This window comes from Ammospiza caudacuta, chromosome 27 (assembly GCF_027887145.1).
Source record: "Ammospiza caudacuta isolate bAmmCau1 chromosome 27, bAmmCau1.pri, whole genome shotgun sequence".
NCBI classification, from domain to species: Eukaryota; Metazoa; Chordata; class Aves; order Passeriformes; family Passerellidae; genus Ammospiza; species Ammospiza caudacuta.
In genome coordinates, this window is record NC_080619.1 from 5,225,215 (window position 1) to 5,245,952 (window position 20,738).

Here is a 20,738-nt window from a genome sequence, read left to right on the forward strand (position 1 = left end):
AAAGAAGAAATTTTTGCTTTTTAACTCTCCCTTCTGCCCCCGCCAACCCCACTCCAGAGAGAGGAAAACCACCAAAGAGGGGGGAAAACCTCCCCAAAAGAGAATCCCAGGCGCTTCCCAGCTCCCAGCTGGCTCCAACACAATCCGCTGTTTATCCTGCTCTCTAACTAAACACAACATGAAGGCAGCAGCGGGTGAGTCCCGGGGGATGTGGCACCCCCAGACACGGGATCTGGTGCTGGTCATCCCCTTGTTCCCACCAGACACGGGACAGCCCCAGATCCCAAGGCCACGGGCTGTGGAGTGCAGGGGTGGCACACAGGGGACTCAAGGATGGGGCTGGGATCCACCCACTGCCCCCAGGAGAGGAGCTGCAGGCTGGTGGCACTGGGAAGGCGGTGCCAGTGCGGGGGATGAGTCCGGGAAACGTTCCAAAACCCAAACGAACAAAACTTGGGATTGCAGAAGAACGAAACCATCCGTCAGCAGCTGGTGGTGACCGCTGATGGCAGAGCTTCTGGTGCCTTAGAGGTGTTCAGAGCTCCTGAGGACGGAGCTCCTGGAGGTGGTTGGAGCTCCTGGAGGTGGCTGGAGCTCCCAGCATCTCCCTTATTTCCGGCAGGTCCGGTGTGGTGTCTGCTTCTTCTGCACCTCCAGCCGGCAGCGGCTGCGCTCGTCCAGCCAGGGCAGCTCGAAGTTCCTGTGGGCACAGCTGGTGTCACCTCAGATCCCTCCCGACCCAAAATGGCCCCATCCAGACCCAAAATGGGCAGGGTGCTTTGTTAGGAGTGACATCAGCACTCACCAGCCCCATCCCCTCCTGTCCCCAGTACTCACTGTGGGGTCAGTTTGGGCAAGGGCCGGCCAAAGGCGACAACGGGCAGGTAAGGGGTGATGAGCAAACTTTCCACTGGGGAGAGACACCAGAGCATGTGAGACCCCCCTCACATTTACACCGCCATCCCCAACACCCCCTTCCCAAGCCTCACCATCATCTGGCTCAGGGAAAAATGAGGTAACTTCAGGTTCCGACTCCTGAATCCCTTTCCTTTTGTACATTCGGAGCTGCAGCCGCTGCAGGATTCTCTGTTCCCTGATCCGCTGGATGTCCCACCTGGAAAACAGGACGGTGGGAAAGTGAGGAGCCGTGGAGCAGTGCCAGACTCCCCCAGAGACCAGAACCCCTCTCTCAGCAGAGAGGGTGATCACAGGACTGCACTGGCTGCCAGTGATGTGAGAGCATCCCTTCTCCTGCAGCATTCCTGGTGCCATCCCAGATGCACCCTGCTCCAGGTGACACCCCAGGACCCTCCCCTGTGAGACTGGAACTCCAGACCCTATTTGCTCCAACCTTTTCCTTCGTTTCTCATCCAGCTCCAGCTTTGCGTGCCGTTTGGAGAAGACGCTGTCGTCCAGGTTCTGCAATGACACCAGACAGGGATCAGTGCATCATCCCAGGGCCAGATCCCCCTCCTCAGCCTCCCAGCCACAGATGGGGGTTGTGCTGGATGAGGGGATGAGATGCCACCAGCTCTGGGAGTGGGGGACAGCCTGGAAAGCCCCTGTGGCAGCACTGATGGCTCACGTACCTCCAGGAGGTCCGAGGGGTTGGGGTCTCTCAGGGGCTCCACGACATGGTCCCTCCAAGACGGAACTGCAGGACAAGGAGAAGGGTGTTAGCCCCCAGCAGGATCCCCACAGCTCCATCCACCACCTCCACACTCCCTTCCTGCCCATCCTTCCCCTTGGAGCATGGCTCAGGACGGCCCAAACCCCCATCCTGAGCCAGCAGTGGACATCTGGCTGACAACCATGTGACAACCCCGCATCCCCAGCCAGCCACAGGGCAGCAGAGCTGATCTCCACCCCCTGAGCCACTCCCAGGGATGTGCCAGGCTCTGTCTGTGCCACAGTGCTGAGCCACCTGGCACAACCCAGTTCCCACTGCTGGCACCAACCTCGCTGGGCTCAAGGCACGACAAGCACCAGATTTGGGGACAGCAGGTGACCCTAGTGCTGTGTCACTGTGGCATGAGCCAGAGACAATTTCCCACCCACCCACAGGAAGCTGCTCCACCAGACCCCAGCCAGGAGCCCTGCCCAGAGCAGGGTGACCCCAGGATGAGATTTGGGACAGCCCAGAGCCAGCAGTGGAAGGAACCAGCAGCATGGAACCTTTCCACCACCACGGGCACTCCCTTTGGGAATATGGGAGCCCTTTCCCAGCTTCAGAATGAGGGTGCTGAGCCCTGTTCCCAGGCTGGAGCCCTTCTCTGCATCCTTACTTGCTACAGTCTCCTCCTTTTTGGGGGAAGGCTCCCGCAGCGGCGACGGCGGCGGCTGGTGCCAGCGGCACAGGTACATTTCTGTGGTGGACAGGTAGGGCAGGTCGTCGGCCTCACTGACAAAGCTTTTCTCCTTGGGGTGGGTGCCAGGACCCTTGGGTGGCGCTGATGCTCTCAGCGGGGTCTCCAGGAGCGAGCGGGTTTTTTCCGGAGTCTCTTGGCTCCGCAGTTCTCGTTTACAAACAGTTTCAGCCAAGGAGCCGCCCGACTCCTCCTTCCCCGGGGAGTGTTTCGGAGTTTTACTCTTCACTTTGGAGAATTCTGACACTAGTTTTTTCACAGGCGTCTTCCTCTCTGTGCTCCCAAATGTTGGCTTCCTGCAGGAGGAAGAAGAGCTGAGCCAGGCACATGGATCCTCACTCTGCATCAGGGATGCTGTGGGGGGCTGCTGGCACCCCCAAGCCAGGGCTGCTGCACCAGGGCCAGACTTTAGCAGTTTACAGAGGGGCTTCCTCAAGATTTTGGGACCCTGCACTCCCCTTCTTGAGGTTCTCCTTGACACAGGGATGTGTTCCTGGTGCTGGGTGGCCTCTCCAAACACCTCAAAAGTGAAGCCACAGGCAGTGTCCCCCCTCCTCCCCACACATCCCCCCATGCACTCTGTACCTTTTATGCCCCTTCCCGTTCCTGCCGTAGGGAAAGTGCTTGGGCTGCAGGCTCGGGGGAGGCTCCAGCAGCTCCTGGGGACACTCCAGAGGCAGCTTCTCACAGGCCTCTGCCTCGGGCTTCTCATCCACCTCAAAGCCCTGGAAGATGCGGTGCTTCTCCCGCTCGCTGTCCTTCTTCACCAGCTGCACCCGCCTTTCCATGCGCTCGATCCGCGCCAGGAGCTGCGAGGCAGGGGAGGGAGGGCTCACCTCGGGGTGGGGTCACCCCCTGGGCACCCCAGGGCAGCTGCCACAGGATGTCCAACAACACAAAATGGCCACTCTCTGTCTGCTTGTGCTGCTACAAGGACATCTTCCACCATCCCAGCTGTTCCAAACCCTGTCCAACCCAGCCTGGAATACTTCCAGAGATGGGGCAGCAGAAAGCAGAGGATTTGGGGGTCCCACCCTCTGTGTGTCCTCCCCAAGGATGGAGGGGGGGGGGGGGGGTTGCAATTAGCTGTGGGTTTAAAGAGCACCTGGTGACCCCTGCCCATGGTCACTTGTCCCCAGCCATCCCCAGAACTGTTTTTGGACAGCAGAGTTGGGCACCCAGCACCTCCCAAAGGTGTGGCCCAGTTTTGGGGAGCAGAGCCCAGTGCACGCAGGGTGTGGCAGCCCCATGTCCCCAGCAGTGTCACCCCTGGGAGGCCGTGCCCCTCGAGTCCCATCACGGACTTGCCGCAGTGGCTCCTCCATGTTGGGGGACGCGGCATTGCCTGCGGTGACACCACGTGGGGGGGGTGGCCCCGTCCTTCCTGCCACCAACGGGGCCACCACTGCTGACACCGCCACTGCAGCCACCGCTGCTGGTGGCACACGGCCACCGTGGGGCTGGCAGGGGGGCGACCCATGGCTGTGGGGGGGACACTCAGCATCTATGGGGTGACACAGCACCCATGGGGGGACAACGCAGGTGGGACAATGTGGGGGGGGGCACACATGGCATTTATGGGGTGACGCAGGACACACGTGGGGGGCGGGGGGAGAGCACAGCTGTGGGGACCCCACAGTGTCCCCCCCAAGCCTGGAAGTCTCTCATGGCTGTGACGGCGCCCAAATCCCCGAGCTGGCCCCAGCAGCGAGAGAGGCGACATCCCTTGTGGTGTGGCCTAGTGTGGCCGTGTCCCGCCCGGTGACGCGGCCCCTTTAAGGTTCCCCCCCCCCCCCGCCCGGTCGCCACGGTAACGGGCGGCGGCCCGTTAACCCCCGCCCCGCCCCCGCCCTTTGTGCCCCCGCCGCTTTGTCTGGGGGGGGGGCTGCGACCCCCGGGGGCACCCGCGACTCCCGAGGGGGGGGACCCACCCTGCGGGTGGCAGAGACCCCCGGGGTGGGTGGGATGGGGGGGCAGAATTGTGTTTAACCCTTTGGGGAAGGGGGCATTAACCCCCCCCCCCCCCCGGTACCAGATGCCCCCAATGAGGGAATTCTCAAAGAGGGGGGGATTAACCCCTGGAGTGCCATGGGGGAGAACACTAACACCCAAGGGGAAGGGAGGCATTAACCCCTGGGGTGCCATAGGGGGAGAACAGTAACACTCAAGTTGGGGGGGGGGGGGATTAACCCCTGGGGTGCCAGGGGGGTGGTGAACCCCCACAGGGAGGCACATTAACCCCCGAGGGGCCTCCCCCACGAGGGGAGAACGCGTGGGGCATTATCAGTCAAGGCGGGGGGGGGGGGGGATTAACCCCTGTGGTGCCATGGGGGGAGCAGGTTAACTGCCATGAGGGGCACATGAACCTCCAAGGGGGTTGGATGTTAACCCCTATGGGGGGACATTAACCCCCCCAAGAAAGGGCGGCATTAACCCTCGAGGGGAGCAGAGTTAACCCTCAAAGAGGGGGGCAATAATTGCGATGGGGTGCAGAATTAACCCCCAAAGAGAGGTGGAATTAACCCCCAAAAAGGGTTTGGGGGGGAGGCATTAACCCCAAACAGGGGCACAGAATTAACCCTCAAAGGTGGGGGGCAATAACTGCGATGGGGTGCAGAATTAACCCCCAAAGAGGGGTGGACATTAACCCACAAGGGGATGGAATTAAGCCCCAAAGAGAGGTGGAATTAACCCCCAAAGAGGAGGGGGCATTCACCCCAAAGAATTAACCCTCAAAGGGTTAATTTGGGGGGCATTAACTTCCAATAAGGTGGTGGAATTAGCCCCCAAAGAAGGGGGCACATTAACCCCCAAAGAGGGCACTGAATTAACCCCCGTAAAAGAGGTGAAATCAAACCCCAAAAAGGGGGTATTGCCCCGGTAAGGGGGATATTAACCCAAACAAGGGGAGGGGGTAAATTAAGCATTGAGAGGACGGAATTTAAAAAAAAGAGAAGTGAAATCAACCGCCAAAGAGTGGGGTATTAACCCCTAAAGAGTGGGGTATTAATCCTCAAAAAGGGGGGTATTAACCCCCAAAAAGGGGGGCAGCATTAACCCCTTGGGTGTCAGGGGGAGTGAGAACTTTCCTGTTGGTGGGCAGAACTCCACCACAATCCCAGGGACCCCTGGGTGGTGTTGGGGAGCCATTAACCCTGTGGGGAGGGGGCATCATTCTACGGGAAGAGTGTTAAAGCCAGGGGGGGTTAAATCCAGTAGGGATCACCCCCATGGGGAGGGTTAACCCATAGGAGGGTGTTTAACCTAGGGAGGTTAACCCTAGGGTGGGGGTCACCCCAGGGTGGGGGGGTTAAACCTGAGGGAGGTTAAACCTTAGGGGGAATTAACCCTGAGGGGGCGGGGGGGCTCACTCCACAGGGCAGTGGGTTCAATCTGGGGGGGGGTTGGTTAAACCCAAGGAGGAGTTAACCTTGGCGGGAGTTAACCCCTTCCACGCCGCATTCCCGCCCACCTCCCCGTTCCCCCCGGTGCCCCCCCCCCCCCCGCTCCGTTTCCCCGCCGTACCGTGTCGCGCTCGGCCCGGAGCTCCTCGATCTGCCGCTCCTTGGCCTGCAGCTGCTGCTGCTGCTGCTCGATCAGGTCCAGCTGGAGCAGCAGGATCTGCCGCAGGCAGGCGGCCTGCCCGGGCGACCCTCCGCCGGCGCCCATCGCTGCGCGGGCCGCGGGCCGCCGCTTCCCCGGCTCCGCGGGCCCCGCTCCCGGCCCCGGCCCCGCTCCCGGCCCCGCCGCCGCCGCCTCCCCGGGCAGCCCGCCCGCATCCCCCGCCGCGGCCCTGCCCCCGCCGGCCGCCGGCCCCGCCGCGGCCCCGCTCCGCTCCCGCTCCCGCTCCGCCACCCCGCAGCCGCGGCCCGTGTGTGCCCCCAGCGGCGGCGGGGCCCGGGGCCGCCGGGCCGGCGGAGCGGGGCCTTCCTCCCCCTCCTCCCCCTCCTCCTCCTCCTCCTCCCCGCCCGCCCCCTCGGGCCGCCGCCGCCCGCCCCCCCGGAACGCCGTGGACCGCATGGCCGGGCCCCCTTTACCGCCCGCCGGCACCGCGGGGCGGCGGCGCGGGGGGCGCCGGGGGCATCGGCGCGGAGCGGCCCCTGGCCCGGGGATGACCCGCGCGGGGATGAGCCGCGCGGGGGGGCGGCGGGGCGGGGGTCGGTACCGGGCACGGGACCCCGGGTACCGGCGAACGGGGCTCGGCGCGCATGCGCCGGCGGCGGTGGGGGCGGTGGGATCCCCGGGGGTGAGGAGCGGGGCCGGTGCCCGCCCGGGGACCCCCGGGGCGGTGCCCACCCGCGCCGCTCCCCACGGGCCGCGCCGGGGGCCGGGGGTGGTCGCGACACGCGGACACGCGTGAGGTGGGGGGTCCCGCGCCGCAGTACCGGGGGCGGCCGCTCGGGGGCCCCCGAGAGTGGCGGTAGCGGCTCCCCGCCCCACGGGGGGGGCTCGGGTCACGGGCCGGTCCCGCGGCGGGAGGGGACACGGAGGGGCGGGGGGGCCACACAAAGGGACCCCGAGCTGCGAGCCCCCCGTGCAGGGAGAGCCGGGCATGGGGGGGGCTGTGCTGTGATTCTGGGGCTCCGCACCTCCCCACTGGCGCGCACCCCCCCACGGGGACTGAACTGCACACACAGAGCTCTGCAGTTCCTGCTGGACGTGTGCAAGAGCGCGCGCGCGCACACACACACACACACACACACACACACACACACACACACACACACACAGTCCGCAGCACCCTCTCTGCAGAGGCTGCAGCCCCAGCACACTCGTGCATGCACGGACACGCACACGCACACGCGTGTCCCCCTGCAGGGAGCGAGCGCAGCCCCCGCTGCAGCACAGGCGCAGCCCGCGGACACTGCAGCCCCTGCTCAGCAACCCCGACTGCAGTCCCGGAGCACACTCATGTATGCACACTCATGCACACGCACAGCCCGCACTGCAGGCACACGTAGGGACATGTATGTACACGTACACACACACACAAACGCACACGGAGGAGCGTTTCCCCCTCTCGCGGCTGAAACTCCGCCCCTCCCGCAGCACACGGGGCCGTGTCACCGGGGACACACAGGGGACACGCGTGGCACGTGCTGGGGACGCACAGGGGACACGTGGGGGACGTGGCTCCCTCTGCAGAGCCGCGCTCAGGGACACGCAAACACACGCGGGGGGAGATCCCCCTTCACCCAGCCCCTGGCAGCCTCAGGGTGCCCCTGCTCCTGGTGGCCGGGTCACGGCGGCGGTGCCACCCCCGCGGTGTGGCACTGGGGAAGCCCCTCCGAGGTTCCTGCTGTGCCATGGGTCACATCGAGCCCTGGCAGCAGCGTGTGCACATGGGTGGGTGCTGTTCAGACACGGCGGGCTGTGGTTGTCCCCCCCCCGTGTCACTGTGCACATGTGGCTGTGGTCACTCACAGGGGTGGCAGTGTTCAAACACCTGTGTGGGTGTGCTCAAAAACACACACACATCTGTGTTTACACACGTGTGTGGCCATTCTCATACACACACGGAGCCATGGTTGGCTGTGTTACACACATGTGTGGCTGCTCTTGTATTTATATCCTGGCTGTACACAAGTGTGGCTGTGCTGTGGTTGTACACACGTGTGGCTGTGCTCACACACACACAGATGTGGTTGCACACACGTGTGGCTGTGCTCACACACACACACTGTGCTCACACATGTACATGGCTGTGGTTGTACACCCGTGTGGCTGTGCTCACACACACACACAGATGTGGTTGTACACACGTGTGGCTGTGCTCACACACACACACTGTGCTCACACATGTACATGGCTGTGGTTGTACACACATGTGGCTGTGCTCACACACACACACAGATGTGGTTGTACACACGTGTGGCTGTGCTCACACACACACACTGTGCTCACACATGTACATGGCTGTGGTTGCACACACATGTCGCTGTGCTCACACAGACATGAGCGGGTTAGTACACATAGCCATGTTCACACACACAGAGCCGTGTTCACACACGTGTGACCATGCTGACACAAATACAGTCATGCTGGCATGCATGACAGTGCTCACACACACAGAGCCATGTTCACACACGTGACAGTGCTCAAACACACAGAAAGCCATGTTCACACACGTGTGACCATGCTGACACATACAGAGCCATGTTCACATGCATGACAGTGCTCAAACACACAGAACCACATTCACACACACACATGACCATGTTCAAACATATGAGTGCTCAAACACACAGAAAGCCATGTTCACACACACAGAGCCATGTTCACACACACATGACCATGTTCACACACATGGCAGTGCTCAAACACACAAAGAGCCATGTTCACATACACAGTCATGTTCACACAGACACAGAGCCATGTTCACATAAAGAGCCATGTACACACACACACAATACCATGTTCACACACATGGCAGTGCTCAAACACACGGAGAGCCATGTTCACATAGAGAGCCATGTTCACACACACAGCCATGTTCACACACATGACAGTGCTCACACACACACATGACCATATTCACACACATGGCAGTGCTCAAACACACAAAGGGCCATGTTCACACACATGACAGTGCTCACACACACACAGAACCATGCTCACACACAGAGCCACGTTCACAGACATGACAGTGCTCACACACATACAGAACCATGCTCAAACACACACATGACCATGTTCACAGACACGACAGTGCTCACACACACAGAGCCATGTTCACACACACACAGAACCATGCTCACACACACACACACACACACACACACAAATCCCTATCCGCACACACGGTGCCGTGTCCCCGCCGTGCCCGGGCCGGTGCCGGTGCCGGTGCCGGTGCCCGCTGCGGCAGGCCCACGTGCCGGCCGGCACCCGCCCGCACATGGCTCTGCAGCACGGAGGCTGCTGGGGCTAAAAATGGAGCAGGGCGCACATGCCAGCGCCACGTGACGCGCATGGAGAGGGCTCCCCGCGAGAGGAGGAGGAGGAGGAAGAGGAGGAGGAGGAGGAGGGAGCCCGCTCACATGGGCTGGCACAGATGCCAACCCGGCCGCTGGCCACGGCGCCGTGGCCTCTCTGTGACCTGTGGGTTTGGAGGGGGGGGGGGGCGTTAATGGGGTGGCCCCCTCCCCACTTGCTCACAGGTTTGACTCTTGGGAAGGTCAAACTTGGGGTGACGGCGGAAGGGGAAAGGGGAGGAGGGCTCGCAGGTGGTGGGTCTGAGGAGGGGGATGTGGAGGATGAAGGAGTTCCCGCTGCTGTCCCGCCCCCTGCCCGCCTTTGCCCCCCCTCCCGCGGGGTCCCAAGGCTGCAGAGGGAGCACAAACATCAGCACAAACATCGCTGAGATATTGGGGGGGGGGGTGGGGGCAGGTGCCAGGGCTCCTCCCCCTGGGGGTGCTCCCCAGAGCCCCCCACATGATGAACATATTGGGGTCCCCCCTACCCCCGGGGTCCCGCACCCCTTTTGCACCCCTATGTCACAGTGTCACCCCAATTTCTGGGGCCCCGAACCCTCCTGGGGTGCTGAGACCTCCAAACCATCCCAATGCACCTTTCCTGTGGCCCTGCACCCCTAAATCCTCATGGGGTCCCTACACCCCCTGATCCTGCATTCTTTGGGGTCCCTGCAACCTCCCGGGGTGCATCCATCCCTAAATCCCACACATCCACAAATCTGTGCACTCCTGCTCCCCGCAATCCTGCACTCCTGCCCCTCTTGGGGGTCGGTCCCTGTACCCCCAAACCCTGCACCCCAAATCCCTGCACTTCCTGGGGTCTCCCTGCACCCCAACCCCGCTCTGCCCCATTCCACAGTGCCCGCACACCACGGGGTGTCCCCACCTGTCTTGGGGTGCCCCGCCCGGGGCCAGGAATGCCTTGTTTACCCGATTTTTCCCGTTCCCGGGGAGGGAGGACGAATCTGGCAGCGGGAGCTGTTGCCCCAGCCAAGAGCCAGGGGCCGAGCCAGGGCTGCTCCCTGCAGGAAAACACCCCAAAACCGCCCCAAAACACCCCAAAACCCGACCCTCCAAGCACTCTCCTGCCCCTACAGCACCACTGCGGGTCCTGCCCCACTCTTCCCCCCAATGGGGACACAAAGGGGGGGTCAGGGCTGCAGGACCCCCAAATTGGGTTGCACCCGCACCTCTGGTTGCCCCCCCCAAAGCTCAGTTACGAGTGGGGAAAGTGAGGCTCGATGAGTGTAGGGTGACACGGGGACACAGCAGGACCCGCTGTCCCCAAACCCACAGGGGAGCTGCAGCCCCACCGGTAGCTCTGGGGGTGTCCGAGTGGGGCTGGGGGTGCAGGACTGGGGGTCCTGTCCCGTGCCAGCCCCCGCTGTCCAACCCCGGGGGCCGAGGGGGGGGATAAGCAAGAACAAGCCCCCGGTGTCCCGGCGGAGACACCCCCTCCCCCTTTTCCTGGAAAAGGTTCAACAAGGTAAACAAGGCTCCAGCCCCGAGTAAAAATAAACCCTCGGCACGCAGGCGCCGGCCGGGAAGCGGGGCGAGCGTCACGCGGCACGGCCACGGCACCGGCACCGGCACCGGGCACCGGGCACCGGCACCGGGCACCGGCCCCACCGCTGCCTCCTGCCCCCGGGAGCAGTGGCGGGGAGGGAAATGCGGAGTGTTGAAATGGGGGGTGCACCTGGGGCACGGGAAGGGCAGGGGCACAGCCGGTGGCACGGACGGGGTGATGGGTGTGTGCCCCCCGACAGTCCGGGCACCCCACGGCGGGTGGGGGTACCCCGCGGCGTCCTGGCACGACCCCGGGAGGTGCAGGATGTGGGGGTGCAGGATACAGGGGGGCAGAATCTGGGCTTGCAGGATCCTCAGGAAAGTACCGGGATGCAGAGTTTAGGGGTGCAGGATGCGGGGATGCAGAGTTTGGGGGTGCAGGATGCAAGGGTGCAGAGTATGGGGGTGCAGAATGCAGTTTTGGGGTGCAGGATGCTGGGATGCAGGGTTTGGGGGTGCAGGATGCAGGAGTGCAGAGTTTGGGGGTGCAGAATGCAGGGGTGCAGGGTTAGGGGGTGCAGGATACAGGGGGTCAGGTTCTGGGCTTGCAGGATCCTCAGGAAAGTACAGAGATGCGGAGTTTGGGGGTGCAGGATGCAGAGTTTGGGGGTGCAGGATGCAGGGATGCAGGGTTTGGGGGTGCAGGATTCAGGGATGCAGAATTTATGGGTGCAGGATTCAGGGATGCAGAGTTTGGGGGTGGAGGATGCAGGGATGCAGAGTTTGGGATGCAGGGATGCAGGATTGGGGGTGCAGGATGCAGGGATGCAGGGTTTGGGGGTGCAGGATGCAGGGATGCAGAGTTTGGGATGCAGGAGTGCAGAGTTTGGGGTTTCAGGGATGCAGGATTTGGGGTGCAGGATGCAGGGATGCAGAGTTTATGGGTGCGGGATGCAGGGGTGCAGGGTTTGGGGGTGCAGGATGCAGGAATGCAGGGTTTGGGGGTGCAGGGCTGCACAGATCCGTGCAAGTGCAGGATTTAGGAGTGAATCTGGCATGTGGCGACCTCGAGGGGCGTTCAGGTGCCCCCTCCGTGCCCTGCACTGCTTGGCACGGGCGCTGCCATGTCGGGGTGCACAGGGAGTCCCCCGAGACACAGACCCGGCCTCTGGGGGCGTTCCCCGCTCACGTCAGCGGCAGAACCCCCCTGTCCCCATGGCTTTGGTGGCTCCTCTCCCTCAATCCGCTCCCCATGGGTGGTCCCAGAGTGGGGATATCCCGGAAATATCCCAGCTGTGCCCAGCGCGGGGTCCCTGCTCACAGCACCCCCACCAGGACTCCCCGTGCGGGGTTCCCACAGAGAGACCCCAAAAGATTTGTCCGGTCCCGGGGATTCCGGGGGGATCCGGGATTCAGGCGAGCATCCCCGGCGCCGTGTGCCGCAGCGCCGTGCGCGGGGATGTTTTCCCAACCCAGACGCGCGGCTGAGTCACGGATAATCCCCGGGAACGTGCCGGGAGGGGAGCGAGGAGCTGCGGGGGCCGGGGGCACTGCACGGTGCGGCCACGGGGGTCCCTTCACCCCAGGAACGGGGTGTCCCCCCCGGGTTCCCCGTTGCCGTTCCCGCCTGGCCCCCACACATCCTTCCGCGGTTCTCCCGGCCGGAGGTGCCACGGCCCCGCGCACCCGCCCCGTGACTCAGGGCAAGGGCACGTCCTGTGGCGTGTCGGGGTGTTCCCCCTGCCCCAGTGCCTTGGGGAACCCCAAAATCCCGGAGCACCCCCAGCAAACCCCGGACACCGCCAGCTGAGGGGTTCCAGGGGGTGTTTGGGGTGCACAGCTCTGGTGTCCCCTCCCCGGGAACTCCGCAGGGACACCGGAGGCCTCCCCTCCTGCGGGATGAGCTCGGAGGATTTCCCGGCGCTGGCACATCCGTGTTCGGCTCCTTCTCCTCCTGGCTGGGTGCCAGGGCAGCGCCCGGCACACGGGCACCCCCAAAACCTTCCTGCAGGAGCACCCAGGGAGCCCCACGGTGCCACCGGGGCTGGGCTGGCCCCGGCCGGCTCCGCGACCCAGATCTGCCACCAATTGTGCCCTGGCACGGCGTTGCCGCAGCCCCCGCGGCAGCCAGGAGCGGGGCCAGGCTGGGATGTGGATGCCAGGCACGTGCCACAGCGGGCACCCGCGGGCACAGCGTGGGGACAGCGTGGGGACAGCGGGCAGAGGGCTGTGCCATGCACAGGCAACCTGCTGCTGCTGGAACAGGTGGGCACAGGAGACGGTGCCATGTGGGGTGACAGGGATAGCTGAGTGTCCCCAGTGCAGGGGACAGTGCCACGCGGGGTGCCTGGGTGTCCCTAGGACAACGGGCTGCGATTTGAGGGGTGACAGAGGCACCTGGGTGTCCCCAGTGTTGTGCGGGGTGGCATCGGTGCCCAGGTATCCCCAGGGGAAGGTGGCACGCAGAGTGACAGTGGATGTCCCCGCTGCAGGGGACAGCCAGCGCCGCGCTCAGGTGTTGCCAGCGCAGGTGACAGCGCTGTGCAAGGCGACAGCGCTGCCGGTGCCGTGACTGGGGGGATGGTGTCGCGCCAGGTGACAGATGTGTCAGGTGCTGCACCCAAGTGTCCGCAGTGCAGGGGACACTGCTGCGCCCGGGGGTCCCCAGCGCGCACGGGGACCGTGCTGCGCTGCCCGACGGGGCGCCCCGCGTCCCCCCGGTGCGGGTCCCGGTGCGGGTCCCGGTCCCCGCGGTCCGTCGGGCGGCCCCGGTGCGGGGGTCCCCGCCGAGCCCGGGCTCCCCAGCGGCGGCGCGGGGCCGAGGCCGCCGGCGGAAAGTGTGTCACTGGGGCACGAGGCTGTCCCCGGGAATCACATGGGGGAGGCGGCGGCGCCGCGTGCGGCCCAGTGCGCAGCCGCGGCCGGTGCGGGGGGCGGCGGGGCGGGCGGCGGGCGCACAACAGCCCGCACCGGGCGGCGGCGCGGCACGGCTCGGCGCGGCTCCGCTCCGGGAGGCTCACGGGGCCGGGACAGGATGGCGGCCCCCGAGGCCGGCAGCACAGGTCAGTGCCCCGCCGGAGCCCCCCATCCCCGGGACCACCGTGCGGGCACCGGCAGCGGCAGCGGTCCCCGGCACCGGAGCGGATCGGGGGGCAGCGCCCCGGGACCGCGGAGAGGGGCTGCGCGCTTGAGACGCGAGTTGGAGGGGTCCGGACACCGGGACCGAGGGGTCCCGCACGCCCGACCGGGCAGGATGCGCGCTGGGACCGCGTCCCGGAACGGGGCTCCGTCCTACCGGGACCGGGGGGTCCTGCGGAGCGGGGTAAGGCTCGGACAGCGGGGCCGGGGTGTCCCCGGGAGGAGGGTAGGGAGGGCTGCGCGCCGGTACCGGGCGTCTTGCACACCGGGGCGATGTCAACACCGGCACCGGGGTGCTCCGGTGATCGGGGCAGGAGGGATGGAGACCGGACTGGGCTGTCCCGAACGCCGGAGCGTGCGGGACGCGGGGGTAGGAAGGCTGAGAACGGGGAGCTGTGTTCCGGGAGGTCCCGGACAGCGGGATCGGAGGGGAGCGCGGCGGGACCCGGGTGTCCCGGAGACCGGGACCGAGGATTCCCGAACGCCGGAGAGTGCTGGACGTAGGGGTAGGAAGGGTGAGAGCGGGGATTGTTGTGTCCTGGGCAGCGGAACCGGAGGGGAGTGAAGCGGGTCCGGCTGTTGTCTCCTGGGGCAGCGGCACCGGACTGTCCAGGAACCGGGACACGGGGATCGGTGTGTACCGGGCGGCGGGACCGATCAGGGTGACCGGAGGAGACCGCGGCCACGGGACCGGGTTGTCGCTATCAGCGGCACCGCGGCCACGGGACCGGGCAGCCCGTGGACGGCCGAGGCGGCGCCGCGCGTGTCGGGGCTCCCTGCGCACCGGGAGGGGGGGACCGGAGGCGGTGCCCCCCCCTTCCCCCGTGTCCCCCCCCCGCACGTGTCCCCCTCCCCGCCGCTGCCACGTGCGGAGTTTGTTTTCCCCTCAGCCCCGCCCCGCCCCCTCCCATTGGTCGGTGCATGACATCAACGATGACGTCACGCGCGGAACTGGGGACGCCGCCGTTCATTGGAGGGGCGGCTCTGTCTCCGGGGCAACGAGAGGGGGCGGGGCGAAGTTTGGCCAATGAGAGGCGGGTGGGCGTGGTAAAGCGTGAAGGGGCGGGGTTTAGGGGGCCACGTGCGGCTGGAGCACGTGGGGCGGCGGCGTGAGGCCGCCTGAGCTCGGGGGGGGCTGCGGGGAGGCTGTTTGGGGGGGTTCCCTCTGTTTTGGGGTCAACAGAGTTTCCCTATCTCTGGGGCGAGCCTTTCTGGGGAATCCCCGCACCCTAAATCCTAAAATGGGTGTCCCGAGGCTTTTGGGGTGCGGGGATCCCCCCAATTATTTTGGTACCTTAGCAGCGGGGGGGGGGGGGGGGGGGGGGTCGCCAGGATCAGCTGGCCTGGAGGTGGGACCCACTGTCCCCAATTCGGTGACCCCCTTTGGAGATGGCTCAGTGAAGGGGGGATGGTGACAAGCTGGCTCTGGCGCGTGGCATCTGTGCCAGCGGCACCGTGTGCGGCGGGAGACACATGGCCCTGGTGATCCCGTGTGTCCCCGACATCACCATCCACGTGTCCCAGCCCGGAGTCGTGTCCCGGTGCTGCTGTCCCTGCCCCGTGAGTGGGGTGACAACGGCTGTGCCTTCAGCCAGGGGCCACGCGTGTGTCCCCCCTATCCTGCTCCCCATTTTCGGGGGTCTTCACACAGCTCCTCAGTCCTGCAGTGCGGACTTACCCCCCCAGTTTGGGGGGCTGCGCTGGTGCCATGGAGGGGCTGCACTGGGGGCACCCCAGTGCCGTGGGGGGCTCTGTACCGGGGGGGGCTGCGCCGTGGGACCGTCCCGGGAGCCGTGGGGCGGGAGCTGCAGGCACCGAGCCAGGAACGGCAGCAGCAACTCCGTGACCTCCTGATTTCACCTCTGCAGAGGGTTCCCAGCCCACATTCCTGCTGCAGGCAATTCCGGGGTGCCCTGCCCGTGTCCCCAGCCGGCACGTACCCGGATAAACCCGGCCGTCCCCGTCCCACGTGGGGCCGCGGCCCGTGGCTGCCGCTGGGTGCGGTGCCTGACTCAGGGTGGGCGGCACACGTGCGGCGCAGCGGGAGATCCGCGGATCCGGGATGCATCCGGGCCGCTTCCCTGGAGACCCCACGCCGCGTGGGGCTGCGATTCCCCTCTGGGGGGCTTCCCCCCCACCCCCGCGGTGCCTGGTGTAGCTCAGCGCATAATGGGCCCACAGGGATGCCCGTGGATCTGGGATGCTTCCCTATGGATCCCACCCCACCTGGGGCTGCAATCGCCCTCCGAGGGGTTTTCCCCTCCTCAGCTGGCAGAGGCTGAGCCTGGCACGGCTCAGCGCACGTGTGGCAGCGCGGGATGCCCACGGATCCTGATTGCTGATGGATTTGGGGTGCTTCCCTGGGCATCCCACCCACCTCCGTGAGGCGGGGGAGGCTGAGCCCGGCACGGCTCGGTGCATGAGTGGCTCCTTCTCTCTGCAGGTGGGGTGATCAGCTACGTGGGCTCCAGCGGCGCCTCTCCCACCCGCACCAGCCCCGTGTCCCTGTGCAGCGACAGCTCCAACGGGAGCTCCCAGTCGGGCTCGCAGCCCTTCCCCACCTATTTCCCACCATCGCCCACCGGCTCCCTCCAGGATTCCCGCGCCTATGGCGGAGCCACGCTGGCCCCTCATGAAGACGGCTCCCCTTCCTCCTCCTCGTCATCCTCTTCCTCCTCCTCCACCTCCTCTTCCTCGTTCAGCTCCTCGGTGAATTTCCCCGGGGTGCAGCCGGTCCCCGCGGACGAGCGGCGCCGCAGCTCGCCCAGCAAATCCGGCAGCACCGTCACCAGTGAGTGGGGCTCCCGGGGGGGTGGCAGGGGGCGTCTCCCCGCCCCTGGACCCCGCTGACCCCCGTCCCCCCGCAGAGCTCAACGGGATGGTGCTGCTCTGCAAAGTCTGCGGGGACGTCGCCTCCGGTTTCCACTACGGCGTGCACGCCTGCGAGGGCTGCAAGGTACCGGGATGGGGCCGGGGATGGGGCACGGAGCCCCTGTCACACTGCGGGGACCCCCAGTGATGCCCCCCGCTCGCCCCGCAGGGTTTCTTCCGCCGCAGCATCCAGCAGAACATCCAGTACAAGAAGTGCCTCAAGAACGAGAATTGCTCCATCGTCCGCATCAACCGCAACCGCTGCCAGCAATGCCGCTTCAAGAAGTGCCTGCTGGTCGGCATGTCCCGTGATGGTGAGCTCGGAGGGACCCTCGTGTGACGTCCCGAGCCGGGGATTCCCTTCGGGGGTGGGATTTCCCCGTCCCCAGCACGCTGGTCCCTTCCCGGGATGTCTCCAGGGCTGTGCCTCCCCTCTGGAGCCGCTCCCCGCCTGTGCTGGGTGCTGTGCCTGTCCCAAGGGATGTGTCCCCCTTTCCTGGCACCCCCCATACGTGGGGCTGCGTGTCTCCTCCAAGACTGAGTGCCCCTTGCCCAGAGCTGCATGTCCCCCCAATGGCCAGGGCTGACCCTCCCACACCGGGTCCCCCAACATCCAGGCTGTATTTCCCTCCCTTGGATGCATCCCCTTCTACTCAGATCTCTACATCCCCTCCTGGGATGGGTCCCCCTATGTTCAGGGCTCTGTGTCCCCTCCAGGACCGAGTGTTCCATTTCTAAAAGCTCCGTGTCCCCTCCCGGGATGGGTCCCCCTATGTTAGGTCCCCTCCAGGGCCGAGTATTCAATTTTTAAGGCTCCATGTCCCCTCCCAGGATGGGTCCCCCTATATTGGGTCCCCTCCAGGACCGAGTATTCAATTTTTAAGGCTGTGTGTCCCCTCCAAACCCAGGGCAGGGATGCAGCCCCGCTCCCATCACCCCCTCATGGTGCAGGTCTGGGGGGGCATGGGGGTGTCCCCGCCATCCGCTGATGTCCCCCTAACCCCGGTGTCCCCCCCAGCCGTGCGCTTCGGGCGCATCCCCAAGCGGGAGAAGCAGCGGATGCTGGCGGAGATGCAGAGCGCCATGGGCGGCATGGCCAGCGCCCCACCGCCGATGCCGGGGCCCGGCGAGGGTCCCGCCGCGGGCGGGGGGCACGCAGCGCCCCCCGGCCCCCCTCCGCTCGCTCCCCCCGCCTGCTTCTCGCAGTTCCCGCAGCAGCTGACGCCGCCCCGCTCGCCCAGCCCCGGCGGGGCCACCGAGGATGTGATCGCGCAGGTGGCCAAGGCGCACAAGGAGATCTTCATCTACGCGCACGACAAGCTGGGACCCCCTCCCGCCTGCGACAGCGGCCTCCTGCGCTGGGACGCGCCCCCCGCCTGGGCCCCCGGGCCCCCCGAGCCCCGGCTGTGCCCCGCCGCCTACCCCGAGCCCCCGGCCCCGCGAGGGTGCCCCTGGCCCCGCGGCCCCAAGGACGTCCTGCCGGTGAGCGCTCCCGCTCCCCTCCCCAGGCTGTTTTTAGCCACTAATCACATCGACCCCCTCACCCGTGCCCCGCTCCCCGGTGGGGAGAGCCCGGGGGTGCCCCCGGTGCCCGCTGACCGCCGCTCCCCCGCAGGCGTGCCCCATGAACAGCCACGTGCCCGGGCGCAGCGGGCGCTCCGTGCAGGAGATCTGGGAGGATTTCTCCCTCAGCTTCACCCCCGCCGTCCGTGAGGTCGTGGAGTTCGCCAAGCACATTCCCGGCTTCCAGGCGCTCTCCCAGCACGACCAGGTCACCCTGCTCAAGGCTGGCACCTTTGAGGTACGTCCTGGGATAATGGTGAGGGCTCGATGGTGCCCCACAGACTGACAGGGTGCTCCATGGACTGGCACGGAGCCCCAAAGCATGGGAACAGTGGGCCAGAACACAGCAGGAGCCCCGTGGCATTGCAGTGCCCCACATTTGAGAGCCACGGCGCCCGTGGCATTGCCTGGTGCCTCACAGCACTGCAGTGCCCCACATTTGGGATCTGTGGCACAGAGCACGGTGTCCCTGTCATGGCACAGTGCCCTGAGGACTGGCATGGAGCCCTGCAGCACTGCAGTGCTTCACAATCAGGAGTTGTGGCATGCAGCACAGTGCTCCTGGCATTACACAGCACCCCGTGGCACTGCAGTGCCACTGTTTTGGGAGCTGTGGCACAGAGCACGATGCCCCAGGCATGGCATGGTACCCCACAACTGGGCACCACGGGCTAACATGAAGCCCCATTGTAATGCCCCACATTTGGGAGCCATGGCATTAAACACAGTGCCCATGGCATCACACAGTGCCCATGGCATCACACAGTGCCCATGGCATGGTACCCCACATGTGGTGGTCACAATATGGATCACGGAGCCCATGGCATGGCGCAATGCCCCTGGCATTGCCTGGTGCCCCATGGCATGGCAGTGACCCACATTTGGGAGCTGTGGCATAAAACACAGTGCCCCTGGCATCACACAGTGCCCATGGCGTGGTACCCCACATTTGGTGGTCACAATATGGACCACAGAGCCCATGGCACGGCACAATGCCCCTGGCATTGCCTGGTGCCCCATGGCACGGCAGTGCCCCACATTTGGGAGCTGTAACATGGAGACCGATGTCCCTGGCATGAAGCACGGTGCCCGTAGCTCTGCCTGGTGCCCTGTCCCACATCCTGCCCCCTGCCCACAGGTGCTGATGGTTCGTTTTGCGTCGCTCTTCGACGTGAAGGAGCAGACGGTGACGTTCATGAGCCGCACGCGGTACGGGCTGGAGGAGCTGTGGGCCATGGGCATGGGAGACCTGCTGGGGGCCATGTTCGACTTCAGCGAGAAGCTCAGCGCCCTCGAGCTCAGTGACGAGGAGCTGGGGCTCTTCACTGCCGTTGTCCTGGTCTCAGCAGGTGGGCACGGGAGGATTTGGGGACATCGAGGAGGTTGGGGCTGCGATGGGAGGAGTTTGGAAAAGAATCAAATTTGGGGCTGGGATCAGAGGAGTTTGGAAAAGAATCGAGGGGTTTGGGGCTGGGATCAGAGGAGTTTGGAAAAGAATTGAGCTTGGGGCTGGGATCAGAGGAGTTTGGAAAATAATCAAATTTGGGGCTGGGATTAGAGGAGTTTGGAAAAGAATCGAGGGGTTTGGTGCTGGGAGAAGAGGAGTTTGGAAAAGAATCAAGTTTGGAAAAGAATTGAGGGGTTTGGGGCTGGGATCAGAGGAGTTTGGAAAAGAATCGAGGAGTTTGGAAAAGAATTGAGGGGTTTGGGGCTGGGATCAGAGCAGTTTGGAAAAGAATCGAGGGGTTTGGAAAAGAATCGAGGGGTTTGGGGCTGGGATCAGGGGGTTAGTTGAGTGTTCGGTGCATTCAGGGATGGGATTTGGGTGGCATTGAGGTGATACCGGGGGAATATCAGGGGGTTCAGCGCTGGGATCAGGGTGATGTCGGGTGTGATCAGGAGGTTTTGGGGGTGGAACTGAGGTGTCCCCTCCCCTCCCCTGCCTCGTCAGACCGCTCGGGCATGGAGGACACGGCCTCGGTGGAGCAGCTGCAGGAGACGCTGCTGCGGGCCCTGCGCGCCCTCGTGCTGAAGACGCGCCCGGCCGAGACCTCGCGTTTCACCAAACTGCTGCTGAAGCTGCCGGACCTGCGCACCCTCAACAACCTCCACTCCGAGAAGCTGCTCTCCTTCCGCATCGACGCCCAGTAGTGCCCCCCCGGACCCCCCTCCCGCGCACCCCTGTACATAGACCACAGCGTGGGGGGACGGACACACAGACTCCCACCCCCTCCCCCGGGGCAGCACCGACCCCGTCGGACTCGCAGGGATTCACCCCGAGGTGGGCGCCAGGATGCTGGGAACCCCCTCCCACCCCACCCCA

At 65.1% G+C, this 20,738-nt stretch overlaps 3 protein-coding genes across 3 annotated transcripts; 1 reads left to right on the forward strand and 2 right to left on the reverse strand.

Moving 5' to 3' along the window:
• Window positions 1-21: 21 nt before the first annotated feature.
• MSL1 (MSL complex subunit 1) lies at window positions 22-6,114 on the reverse strand. Its single transcript, XM_058820782.1, has 8 exons — window positions 5,892-6,114; window positions 2,952-3,175; window positions 2,286-2,662; window positions 1,590-1,654; window positions 1,352-1,419; window positions 990-1,114; window positions 838-910; window positions 22-700 (listed from the first exon to the last, which is right to left on the reverse strand). The coding sequence occupies exons 1-8, from the start codon at window positions 6,033-6,035 to the stop codon at window positions 610-612; spliced, it is 1,167 nt and encodes a 388-aa protein (XP_058676765.1). The 5' UTR covers window positions 6,036-6,114; the 3' UTR covers window positions 22-609.
• Window positions 6,115-6,399: 285 nt separating this feature from the next.
• Window positions 6,400-13,131, reverse strand: LOC131568743 (basic proline-rich protein-like). The gene is made up of 7 exons (XM_058820829.1): window positions 12,875-13,131; window positions 10,651-11,216; window positions 10,268-10,359; window positions 9,514-9,687; window positions 9,149-9,290; window positions 7,313-7,465; window positions 6,400-6,887 (listed from the first exon to the last, which is right to left on the reverse strand). The coding sequence occupies exons 1-7, from the start codon at window positions 13,129-13,131 to the stop codon at window positions 6,400-6,402; spliced, it is 1,872 nt and encodes a 623-aa protein (XP_058676812.1).
• A 738-nt stretch (window positions 13,132-13,869) lies between these two features.
• NR1D1 (nuclear receptor subfamily 1 group D member 1) lies at window positions 13,870-20,738 on the forward strand. The gene is made up of 8 exons (XM_058820780.1): window positions 13,870-13,905; window positions 16,425-16,772; window positions 16,849-16,937; window positions 17,022-17,166; window positions 17,871-18,334; window positions 18,468-18,653; window positions 19,554-19,764; window positions 20,367-20,738. The coding sequence occupies exons 1-8, from the start codon at window positions 13,878-13,880 to the stop codon at window positions 20,564-20,566; spliced, it is 1,671 nt and encodes a 556-aa protein (XP_058676763.1). The 5' UTR covers window positions 13,870-13,877; the 3' UTR covers window positions 20,567-20,738.